We start from the raw sequence: 11,984 nt of genomic DNA, 5'->3' as shown, positions 1-11,984 counted from the left end.
TTTTGGTTTTGTATGATTATATCCGGGTTGATTCCCACTTGATTTGAACCGACCAAGCATGATTTCAACTTTTTAAGCTCGATTTCTCTGGGACAAAACCCTTAATTTCCCATTCATGAACAAAGGGAGAGAAAATCAAATTCTCACCCAAAGTTCATTAACCCTAACTCACTCAATTCTCTGATTTGGACGATTATTTGGCCTAACTCATACAATTTCGTGAGCTTATTACGAATCTATCACTCTTTAGTTCGTTCTGCAAAGGTATGAAACTCTATCTCCACTTCTTTTTAGAGTTTGAAATTAGAAAGGTAAAAGGTAGATTTTTGAGTTAGTTAAGATATTTAGACTTCAATCATGTGTTAAGGTGATGATTAGAGAAGATTTTGTACACAATCATGGTTTAAATCATATTTTCGGGATAGATTTAGGGATTTTAGGTTTTTGTTATTAATAGATATATGTTGTATTGTTTTCAAATTTCAGGTATGGAGTTGGAGTTGCCTAATCGTTTATACGGTGAGGGATTGGAACCTCAGGTTAAGAAGATTAATAACAGCTGCCGACTAAAACTTCTCGAGTTGCTAAAAGAAAAAATGGAACCAGAATTCGATGAAGTTATGAAAGATCCCATTTTTTCACAGATTATGGTTATCCAGAAGAATGATCTGAAGTTTTCGGCGAGGTTGGTACACTCTTTTTTGTGTAAGGAGTTGATGACAAGCAAGAGACATGAGAAGTGGTTCACTTTCGCTAGGAGACCTCTGCGTTTTGGATTGCAAGAGTATCATGCTGTCACTGGTCTGAAAGTGAAGCGAGAGAATAACAGTGGGCTAGTGACATGGAAAGACGATAATGGTTTTTGGAGCAAGCAGATAAAGACAAATGGAAAAATAAATTTGCAGATCATAAAAAAGAAGCATTTGGAAGAGAGCAATACCTGGACTTGGGTTGATAGGGTGAGACTGATATATCTTTGCGTTATTATGGGTGTGGTGATGGGAAAGGATGAGAAGGTGAATATCCCGCATCTGTACATGAAGTTGGCGATGGATTTGGAGAAGCTTCGGAATTATCCATGGGGTCTGTATTCGTTTGATTTCCTTCTGAAGCAAATTGATAAAACAAGGCATAAATTAGAGCAGAAAGAGGGGTATCTGATGGAAGGATTCTTGTTTGGTTTCCAAATTTGGATAATGGAAGCTGTTCCTGCTTTAGGAGAGATTTGTGGCACAAAAGTCAGTAAAGATTTTACAGGTCCACTGTGTGGTAATTGGAGAGGATGTGCAAAATGTTCTTATGAAGATATCATTGGCGTTGAGAACTTATTCCCAGAAAACGTATGCAAATTTATTTTCAAATTAAAATATTTATTGTTTTGTTCACTTTACTAATGATTTGATTGATGTAGGGAATTTTGCATTCATTCATGGAATCCCACATAGATGGAGTGGTCCTTTTGGCAACTGATTTTGTACAGAAGGATGAGAAGAAAGATGAAAGAGTAGATCGTATTTTAGATATGATCAATAGTAAACATGATTGGAACAATCATGTTTGGGGAGTAAAAGAAGGTACGAACTCTGAATTTGAGGAATCTGGCGAAGAGAAAGGAGAGGATCAAACAGCTGATACTGAGAGAGGTGAAAATAGTCATGTTGCAGGGAATGTTGATGGCACAGCTGATGTTTCGGGAAGAAACAAGAGAAAGCATGCAGACCGAGGAGCAGAGTCAAGGAAAAAGAATGTTTTGTGCCACCTAGCTGCTTCATCAAAAGGAAATATTGACACAGATATGAAAAATTTCTTGGAGGATCTGGTACAAGCTTCTTTTACTGCTTTTGGGGAGAAATTCTGTCAGCAGTTCTCGGACAGGTTGGGTAAGATTGAGACTGAGGTTACACAACTCAGGACAGCTTCAGAGAGAACTGAGCAATTTGAGACCGTTGTAACCGACAGATTGGGGAAAATTGAGGCTGAGGTTACACAGCTCAGGACAAGTTTAGTGGTGACTGAATTGGTGGGAAAGAGTGATCAAGCAAGCGGTCCTAGCTTGACCAAAATCAACAGTGGTCCTAGCACCAGCAAAAAAGGAACTGCTCCAACAAAGAAAAAGGTAACTACTAAGAGAAAGAGTTAAAAGATGTTGAAAGCTTGGAACTAGGCGATGGAATGTAGGTCTTTGAAGCTAGGTTTGATGTAATATGTATTTGGAAGTTTGTATGTTTATTATGGATTTCGAACTTGGCGTTTATGTCTATTCTCTATTTTGAACATGAAACTTGTATGTGTAATTTGTAATTGTACGTGTTTGTCAACAGGCTGTAAAAAACCAAGAGTTAAAGACTGCTGATTCGTGTGTCAATTTACCTCGTGCAAAAGTTACTCAATCATCAGCTAGTGATCTTCGTATGGGTACACAAGAGTTTTTGGAAAGTTGCATGAAGAACCTTCCATTAGACACATTTGTGAAAGGTTTGAATCCTTCTCAAGCTAAAGTCGAAGATTCATTGGATTGGTTGGAACTTCCTAAATCATTGAAGAAGCCAACAGATTCATTGGAACTTCAAAAATCATTGAAGAAGCCAGCGGTCCGATTAGATGACCGAGATATAGAGCTAGACGGCGAAAATTTCCCTGATCGCTGCTTGGTGTTTGTGCATCCTACAGATTTTAAGAAGATGCAGGACTGGCAAGATACACGAACGTATGTTATTCCTTTGTATATATCATTCGGTTGATTTTCTTAATAATTGACATCTCTACCATTGTATTTTGTTTACAGAGCTATACAGATTGGTCCTTCTATGTTAGACGGTGATCTAGCCGGACGTATTATGTCTGCCAGCAGTTGGCTTAAAAACTACGTAAGCATTCGACTGGTTATTTCTATAAAATGTTACCTATTATATTACTGTATACATTACAGATTTGTCTTCGTTTTTGCAGGAAATTGATGCTATAATGTATGTTTTCCGGGAAAGAACAACATTGAAACGATGGAACGTAGATCGTGTTGCTTTCATGACATGCGTCTTCAGCGACCTCATTGCTAAGGATTACCAGAATTTCTGTAAGGGAATTAAAAAATACACTATGGATCCATTACTACTGCAATACGGTAAAGGTGAACTGCCTTCCCATGGAAGAACACAAATGTTGTGGAATGTCGATGTGGATCGGATGTACGTTCCTGTCTGGGTCAATTGCAACCATTGGATTGCTTTATGCATCAGTTTTGTGACTAGGAATATCCAGGTGTTTGACTGCGGGGGTAAAAAAAAAATCAAGGAAGTGGAAGCTTTCGCGCAGCTTATTCCTCGGATTGTCAAGGCCGTGCAGTCATTGACAATACAGAAGCATCTCCACATCACTCCGTACAATGTTTCCTATGTACCTATGAGTGGTCTTAACCGACTTCAATGTCATTGTGGTGTGTACACTATAAAACACATCGAATGCCACGTGCTTGGGTTGGACATATTTATGGTGAATGATGAGAACATCTGGGGAGCTCGGATAAAGATTATGTGGGATCTATGGGAAGCAGCTAATGATCTAGAACTGATTGAGAGAATGTCAAAGTATGAACCTATTAAGTGTAGTAAGCCTGCCGAGTATGTTGAGATTGATGATTTATGATTTATTGTTGGTTATGCTTTTTTAAACTTATTTTGTAATGATTTTAGGAGTTTGTGTTTTAATGGTTTTTTTCTATATACAGTACTTGATCTTACAAAATAAAAGACAACATTAACAATTGCGAATCCGGTAAATCTAAGTATATCGATCGATCTGTTCCATTACGCTCGTTTGGCAAAGCTTGATCAGGGTTCGGGATCGATCGATCTGTCTTTCGGATCGATCGATCCCGAACCCTGAGCATTATGCAGAACAAACACAAAACGCGCAGCATCTTTTGATCGACCTGTTCCAGTACGGTCGTTCGGCAAAGCTCGATCGCTTTCAGATCGATCGATCTGTCTTTCGGATCGATCGATCCCGTACCCTGAGCATTATGCAGAACAAACAGAAAACGCGCAGCATCTTTTGATCGACCTGTTCCAGTACGCTCGTTCGGCAAAGCTCGATCGCTTTCAGATCGATCGATCTGTATTTCGGATCGATCGATCCCGTACCCTGATAAGTCTATTTTATGGTTTTCATCGGTTAAATCCGGTTTAATACCCACTTAAATTGAACCGGAATAACACGATTTTACTCATAAAATCGTGATTGTGAGATCAAAACCTCACTTTTATCTTCTTCCCCAATTTTTCTTGAGAGAATGGAATCAAAACCCCCTTCACAAATCCTATCTCTCTCGATTTAACTCCGATTTGGACGATTCTTGAGCCTAACCCACACGATTTCGTGAGATAATTCCGAATCTACCACTCTTTCGGTCGATCTGTGAAGGTATGAAACTCTATCTCTACTTTTATAGTTCGAAATTTAAATAGCAAAAAGTGAAATTTTAGTGTTTTTAAGTCGTTTTGGCTTAAATCGTGTGTTAGGGTGATGATTAGTGACGATTTTCCATATAGCTCTTGCCTTAATTCGTAGTTTTAAGTTTGATTTAAAAATTTAGGGTTACTTATTTTATAAAAAAATTCCGAAAATTGGGAATTAATAGAGTGAGATTACTGATGCTGTAATGTTAGTTGTTGAGTTGCATAGGTGTTGAATCATTGTCCATGTCAATTTACTCAGTTTTACATTTGAGAACTCATTTGTAAAGGTTTGTGTGCAGAAAATGGTAAAAAAAGGACTACCGAAAAAGACCAAGGAAACAGCTGCTTCGACCTCGGCGCAGCCCGAAAGTGATGAGCCTCGGGAAGCAGCCCCTTGGCCTCGTGACCCATTGACTCCATTCTCTAAACTCCCTACAATTCATAACCGACAAATCTCAAGTAAGAAGGAGTTAAGAGAACTTGCATCCTACGCACACCGCGATTACTATGCTGGTTGGAGTGATTACCACTGCATTCTATACAATGGTTTGCAGCGGATGAGATTTAAACCAACAAAGTTCATCTGCGATTACACTACAAAGGAGTTGGGAATTGTGCGGGATGTCAAAAAGATGTGGAAAAACATGGGACTTGGGACTCTTGGCTACAATCCACAACCATTATATCCAGACTTGGTTATACAGTTTCTCTCTTCAGTTGAGTTGCACTACAAGTCCGAGGTAAACAAAGTTGCTAGCGAAGGTAAACTTACATTCCTATGTAGAGGACTGCTTTATGAGATGTCTATACACGAGCTGTGTATACTATTCGGATTTGAGACCCGACATGAGGCATGCTCTTTACCCAAGTTCCCTTGTGCTTACTTGTTGTGGAGCCAGATTGCAGACAGTTCTTATGTATCTCGGGAAGCTAAACTTGCAATGCTCAGAAACCCGGTCTTGCGAGTGGTAGCAAAATATCTGGGTCATCTTCTACTAGGAAAATCAGAAGCAGGATCAGTTACTGAAGATGAAGCGCAGCTTATTCACTACGGGCTGCCATTAGCTCTCAGGCCGACGTATGGTGTTGCAGATGAACCTCCAGCAGAGCTTTCGGTAAACATGGGAGCATTGTTTGCTCAGATGTTGTTTGAAAGGAAGTTTAGGGGTCTTCGTCCTCTTGACAGGAAGCCTTTGGATGAGTCTATTGGCAGTCTACTTACTCGGATCTTCATGCACCATGGTATTGATCTTTCGGATACTCCTTGTGTGGATACGGTTGACAGATTTGATGCCCAGTTCTTCCTAAACACCAAGATCCTTCATTCTGGTACAATTTACCGTTTTACCATGCCTGATGGGACAATCCTTCACTGCAAGCTTCCACAACCCGCTATCACATCTCTGACGTCTGTGGAGAACATGGAATTCAAGCCTCCTGCTGAAGTTCTTTACACGCCTCCTCCACCAGCTTCAAAACGTCGTCGTGGTTCTTCTTCTTCTGGTCCTGCACAGACACAATGTGAGGATGACACCATTCCGGATATCTCAGTCGATCATACTCCAAACCCTTCTATGGAGTATTTGTTACCACCATATACTGGTCAGTTTGATTCTGGAGCACCACCATTAGATGGTACACAGCAGCAGCAGTTCGCATGGACTGCCGATACATTAATCAAGCTCTCGACGATGATGCAGACTGTGTGGGGTGCACTCGCAAAGATTAGATGTCCACCTACTCCTTCCTGCTGCCGCGCTCCAAAGACTTCAGAGGCAGCTGATATGACTAGAGACGACGCAGAAAATGAACCATCTGATGAAGCAACCGATGAAGAGCGAGGTTCACGCCTCCATAGGAGCAGACGAGCACCAGGACAGAGTAGGAGCTGCAGTCCTGACGACCACCAATGATCAGTATCAGTTATATCTTTCCATTGTATTCCACCGGTTTTTTAAGTTTTCTGCGCATTTCGAATTCGGATCTCGATTGTTTGCATGTTTTATTAGTCCAGTTTGGATCATAACTTTGATTAATTATATAACCTATGGTAAGTTATCATTCTATTAATTATAGTCATGTAGGAGAGGATAAATGGAGGTTTTTATCATATTCTTTCTATTTTGCTGAGTTAAATTCGGTTCAAATAGGATGTATCAGAGTATGGGATCGATCGTTCCAAAGGGCAACCGATCGATCCATATTGCGGATCGATCGGTCCGAATTTCGATCGATCGGTCGGGACGAGATCGAGCTTTGCCGATCGAGAGAACTATACCAGGTCGATCAAAAGATTGTCCGTGTTTTTGTTTGTTTTGCATATTGATCAGGATCGACCAATGGATCGACCGTTCAATATACAGATCGATCGATCCACACTTCGTGGACATCACAGTTTGTTTAAGGGATTGATTGAATCAGATCTCCTAACCAAGTTAATACGGCATGAAGATTAAACAAAGTCCTCCCAAACTGAAACAAAGTTACTAATATTCAAGCAAATATAATCTGAAAAACTGAAACAAAGTTGTCACAAACAGAAACAAAGTTACTAGAAATCAAGCAAAAGAAGTTTGTTAAAATTTCACTAAATTGTGAAGAACACAGCCAACAAATCCACTATATTGGCATCTTGCAAGTTGCTCTATTATGACCACCAAGACCACATCTACTGCACTTACGAGACTGACCCCCCTGTGATCCTTGTGATGATCGGATTTTGTCTTCAACAGTTTCATATCTGCGTTTTCTATTTCTTCCAAGAGATCTTCTTGTCTCAGGCGGTAGCACTTCAGAATTTTCCACAACTTGTGGGACAGACCAACCATCTTCAGGAACTGAAATGGGATTTATGCTTTCTTGATAAGCTTCTCTCCAAGCTCCCGTGGTATACAAAAAATCAGTCAATGTATATGGTTCTCTACCAACAAAGAAACCAGCTTTTATTGCGTGTCTACAAGGGATTTTCGAGAGGTCGTACTTCCCACAAGAACAAGTCCGTTTGTCCAAATCAACAAAGCAGTCAATTGTATCGCCTTTAACAAGCAGCTGGCTATCGGTTACAGGGTAAACTGCGAAAGTTTTCCCCTTTCCAATTCTCCTATCAATCTTTTCCTCCACATCTATGGTCAAACGGTGGGTGTGCTTTGAAATCAACTTCTTACGCTTAAAAAACCAACGTGTCAGCATTTCTCTAATACTGTCCAACAAAGGAATTACGGGAAACTCTCTCGGCGAACGCAACGCAGAATTTATCGACTCTGCAGGATTGTTTGTCCTAATGTCATACCTGTATCCATGAAATTGACATCTAGCCCACTTTCTGACATCTGCTTCCATAAGATACGTTCCAATTGCTGGACTGATATTGCAAACATGAGCAAACGTCTTCTTGAAATCAACCACTCTATAAGCCTTTGAAGCCTTAGAAATCAACCCAGCTAATCCCTTCCCCTTGAAATATGATATCACATTATTCAACAAATGATGAATACAGATACCATGTCTCGCTAGGGGATACACTTTCTCCACTGCCTTCGCTATTGACACTTGTCTATCCGAAATAAAAGCCAAACCATTATCATCAGCAACAACAACTTTTAATTCTCTCATAAACCATTCCCAAGACTGCTCATTCTCAGAGTCTACTATCCCAAATGCAATAGGATATAAATTTGAATTTCCATCTATAGCAGTTGCAACCAGTAGCACCCCTTTGAATTTACTCTTCAAGAATGTTCCATCGACAACAATGACACGCCTCATGACTGTGTTAAAGCCTCTGATCGATTGACCAAACGCTATAAACAGATATCGAAATCTACCATCGACGTCAGTCTTGTAAGAGGAATGTGTACCCGGATTGGCCTCTCGCAGCATGTGCAAATATTTTGGTATTTTCCCATAACTTTCCTCTGGAATACCTCTAACAGCGTTGACTGCATATTCACGGGAATCCCATGCTAAAGATTCAGAGATCTCACATCCATAATCATTGCGCATAATCTGAACAATATCTTTCGCTTTAGGCCCTTCCTTGATACCTTCATATTTATGCATTATCAGATTGCCTATCGTTTTCGCTGAAGCTGTCCTTCCGGCACTGGTTTTGTTTGAAGGTGCGCAGGAATGTACACCGACATACTTCTTAATAATAAAATATGTGGAGCCCTTCAAACACTCAGCTCGAGCACCCCAAAAGCACACCTTATCAGCGCATCTAATACACCAAACTGATTTATTGGAGTTGGTAACTGTGTAGTGAAAGTTATGCTTCATTGCACATAACTCAAACCTCGCTTTCAAAACTGTTTTGTTGAGGAAAAGATCTCCCGTCTTAACCAATTCGACCACCTGACTCTTTGCCAATTTTTCTCTGTTTTCTTTTTCAGCATTGATCTTCTCAGCATCATCATCATCTCTTTCAACCTCGTCTTGCTTCATTTTTCCTTTCTTCTTCTCGTTATGCTTGTCAGCATCATAATCATCTCCATCAACTTCACTTTGCTTCATCTTCCCTTTCTTCTTCTCGTTATGCTTAGCCCCCTTAACAGTATTTGAAGCGGTCCCAATGTCACAAGGATTTCGCTTGTTCTCTTCACTAGTGCTTGCATCAGTTGGCATCTTATTAAGATCAATGTCGATCTTATTTGGATTTCCTTGCTTTGCTTTATAGCTGACACACAATTGAGTTGACTGATGCTTCTTACAAAACCCTAGAAAATTTTGAACTTGCCTTGAGTTTCCAATGATCACTGGTGGACAATTTGATGAATTGATCAATCCAATAGGAAGGTAACTCAACTCCAAATCAGCATCTGTTTCTTCAAAACCAAAATCCTCTATAACAATTTTCTGTAACTCTTCCAGAGAAGACTTCAATTCCAAAGCAAGTAACCTTCCCCCTTTCTTTTTATCAACATTAAAACTCCAACCTGAAGATACAACCAATTCCCAAACACCACATGAAGCATAGACATGAATCATGGTAGAAATAATGTGAAAATTTTGTGAAAATTTTGTGAACAATCAATGGAATATAGAAGACGGCTAAGAAGGTTGCCAAGGTATTTTTTGTCGTTTTTTTTTTGTTCTTTTTCGTTTTTTTTTTTTTTTTTTTTAAAAATCGATTTTTTTTAAAAAAATAAAAGTGAATATTCTCAAATATTTTGTTTCCATATTTTTAGGAACTGATTTCTTATCCGTAGAATACAACTAATATGTAGAAATCAATTTCTACAGTTTTTTAGAATTATAGTAATGTTTAGAATTTGATTTCTACATGTTTTAGATTTATAGTAAATCTGTAGAAGTCGGTTTCTACATGTTTTAGAATTAGATTAATGTGTAGATTTTGATTTCTAAGAATTGTAGAATGCTAGGTTAAGCGCGGAATGTGTATTCTACATATTTGTAGAATACTCCTATTTACGTAGATCACGTATTCTAAATATTGTAGATTCAATGAAAAAAGTAGATTTCGTTTTCTACTTCGTAGAATGTCATTTCTACTTTTTTTAGAACATAATCTGAAATTTATAATTATAACTTTTTTATAACTGGAAAATATACCATTAAGTTCATATATGTATTTTAACAAATGTTACTATTTTTCCAAATTTTTTTTGTTTGTAAAACTATTTATTAAAATTATTTTCATAAATATTAAAGGGTATTATAGGAAAATATGACACAAAATATAGATTAGTCTAAAGGGACATAGTTACTATTTTTTTGCTCTAAAAAAACAGTTTTCCCTTTTATTTATTCAGTTTTGATTGCACAAATCTACCTTTGGTTCGAAATCGATGTTTAGTTGATGTTGTTGGTTTTGTTATTTTAAAACTGATTTGGGTTGTGTGGATTTGGCTCCAGCCCTTTCGTTAAAGCAGTTGGGCCTCCATGATACACTAGATAATAATGGGTCTAGACGACGAGTTCTAATTACTCGATGATGTATATATGGTATGCCCTAGGTCAAGTGCTCTAACACAGTTTGTGATCAACAACAGAGATCAGGTTTTGAAGTTGTATAGGAGAAAGAAGACGCGTTAATATATGAAGAACATATTTGAGCATATTCTTGTTCTAGTTCAGAGGTCTTTTACTAATATATTCTCTTGATATTCTAAACCATCGTAGTTCTATAAGTTATTTGTTCTTGTAAATTTTATTGATCTAGTGGAATTTTTGAGTAAGTGTCTCCCACGAGACATACTAGTTAGAGGCCGTGAAATTGTTAAAGTTGCTTGTGTTCAGTTACTTACAATACAACTGAGAGATGTCAATCAAAGTCCCACATTGGATAATTAGACAAGGAGTGTCTAATATATAAAGAGATGTCCAACTCTAATAGTATGAGGCCTTTTGGGAAGGAAACCAAAAGTAAATCCATGCGGACCAGTTTCTAAGGCCCAAAGTGGACAATATCGTACTAATAAGATAAGATAGAGTTGGACACGGGATTTCACAATCCCAACAATTGGTATCAGAGCGGTTGACAATAAATCTGCAAGAAGACCAAAATACCCTTCGAGTAGGAACGGGACCCTTCAAGGTGGTAAGGGAGGTTCGGCAGAGATTAGTCAGAAGATCCTGGAATTGTGGGAAGAACATTCTCAAAGCAACTCAAAGTAACCTTGCGACTAAGGGTGTCGAATGTCGAAGATGCGACAAGGCACCGAGATGATTCGCTAGAGGAAAAAGGGCACAAGGTGTGTGGTCCTTAGCTTGAGGGGGAGAATGAGAGATGTCAATCAAAGTCCCACATTGGATAATTAGACAAGGAGTGTCTAATATATAAAGAGATGTCCAACTCTAATAGTATGAGGCCTTTTGGGAAGGAAACCAAAAGTAAATCCATGCGGGCCAATTTCTAAGGTCCAAAGTGGACAATATCGTACTAATAAGATAAGATAGAGTTGGATACGGGATTTCGCAATCCCAACAATTAATTCAAATCTCTTAGAAACACAAAGAGTTATAAGAACAACTTTTCTTATTAGCTTTAGAAACTACTCAAAACTAAAGCTCTCAATATGTTTCTCTTAGATCATATGGAACACCTCTCCATTAGACCTATATTTATATGAAAGACAATTCCCTTTAACATGTGGGATATGGAAAACACAAACTTAACCTAAATAGAAACTTCCTTTTCCTATTTCTAGGTTTCCTTATTGTGTTTATCTTAACATATTAAACATCTAATAATATGTTAAGTTTCCACAAGCTTGGAATTATCCAACATTCACCCCCTTAATTCCAACTTGAATTAGGGAGATCAATTTCTTGAACTCCGATTAAGCTCCTCATTTGCTTGAACATAATCCTTGCTAATGGCTTGGTAAGGATGTCGGCCTTCTGCTCAACACCCGGCACATGCTCCACTTCGATATGCCCGTTCTCCACACACTCACGAATGAAGTGATATTTCTTGAGTACATGCTTACTCCTTCCATGGAAAACTGGATTCTTGGTTAGAGCAATGGCTGATTTGTTGTCGATCCTAAGCTTGACTCTCTCGCCTTC

At 38.6% G+C, this 11,984-nt stretch overlaps 2 protein-coding genes across 2 annotated transcripts; one reads left to right on the top strand and one right to left on the bottom strand.

The window, feature by feature from the left end:
• Positions 1-246: 246 nt before the first annotated feature.
• On the top strand, positions 247-7,939 carry LOC125608025. Its single transcript, XM_048777727.1, has 6 exons — positions 247-1,340; positions 1,412-2,116; positions 2,322-2,707; positions 2,786-2,867; positions 2,950-3,089; positions 7,628-7,939. Exons 1-6 carry the CDS (start codon positions 462-464, stop codon positions 7,872-7,874), a joined length of 2,439 nt encoding a protein of 812 aa, XP_048633684.1. The 5' UTR covers positions 247-461; the 3' UTR covers positions 7,875-7,939.
• LOC106377801 lies at positions 7,879-8,897 on the bottom strand. Its single transcript, XM_022696351.2, has 2 exons — positions 7,955-8,897; positions 7,879-7,907 (listed from the first exon to the last, which is right to left on the bottom strand). Exons 1-2 carry the CDS (start codon positions 8,895-8,897, stop codon positions 7,879-7,881), a joined length of 972 nt encoding a protein of 323 aa, XP_022552072.2.
• Between the last annotated feature and the right edge of the window lie 3,087 nt (positions 8,898-11,984).

The sequence above is a fragment of the Brassica napus genome, chromosome A4 (genome assembly GCF_020379485.1).
Source record: "Brassica napus cultivar Da-Ae chromosome A4, Da-Ae, whole genome shotgun sequence".
Taxonomy (NCBI): Eukaryota; Viridiplantae; Streptophyta; class Magnoliopsida; order Brassicales; family Brassicaceae; genus Brassica; species Brassica napus.
Note: the sequence above shows the minus strand (reverse complement) of the source record. Positions and strands in the feature narration are given on the sequence as shown.

Bases quoted from the DNA above. Each gene is read 5' to 3' on its own strand.
- LOC125608025 (XM_048777727.1), top strand. From the start codon at position 462: ATGTTGTATTGTTTTCAAATTTCAGGTATGGAGTTGGAGTTGCCTAAT. The intron at 1,341-1,411 runs GTATGCAAATTT...TGATTGATGTAG, and splicing joins AGAACTTATTCCCAGAAAAC to GGAATTTTGCATTCATTCAT. The intron at 3,090-7,627 runs ATACACTATGGA...TACGCTTAAAAA, and splicing joins TTCTGTAAGGGAATTAAAAA to ACCAACGTGTCAGCATTTCT.
- LOC106377801 (XM_022696351.2), bottom strand. From the start codon at position 8,897: ATGAAGCAAGACGAGGTTGAAAGAGATGATGATGATGCTGAGAAGATC. The intron at 7,908-7,954 runs GTATCTGTATTC...TCATATTTCAAG, and splicing joins GTATCCCCTAGCGAGACATG to GGGAAGGGATTAGCTGGGTT.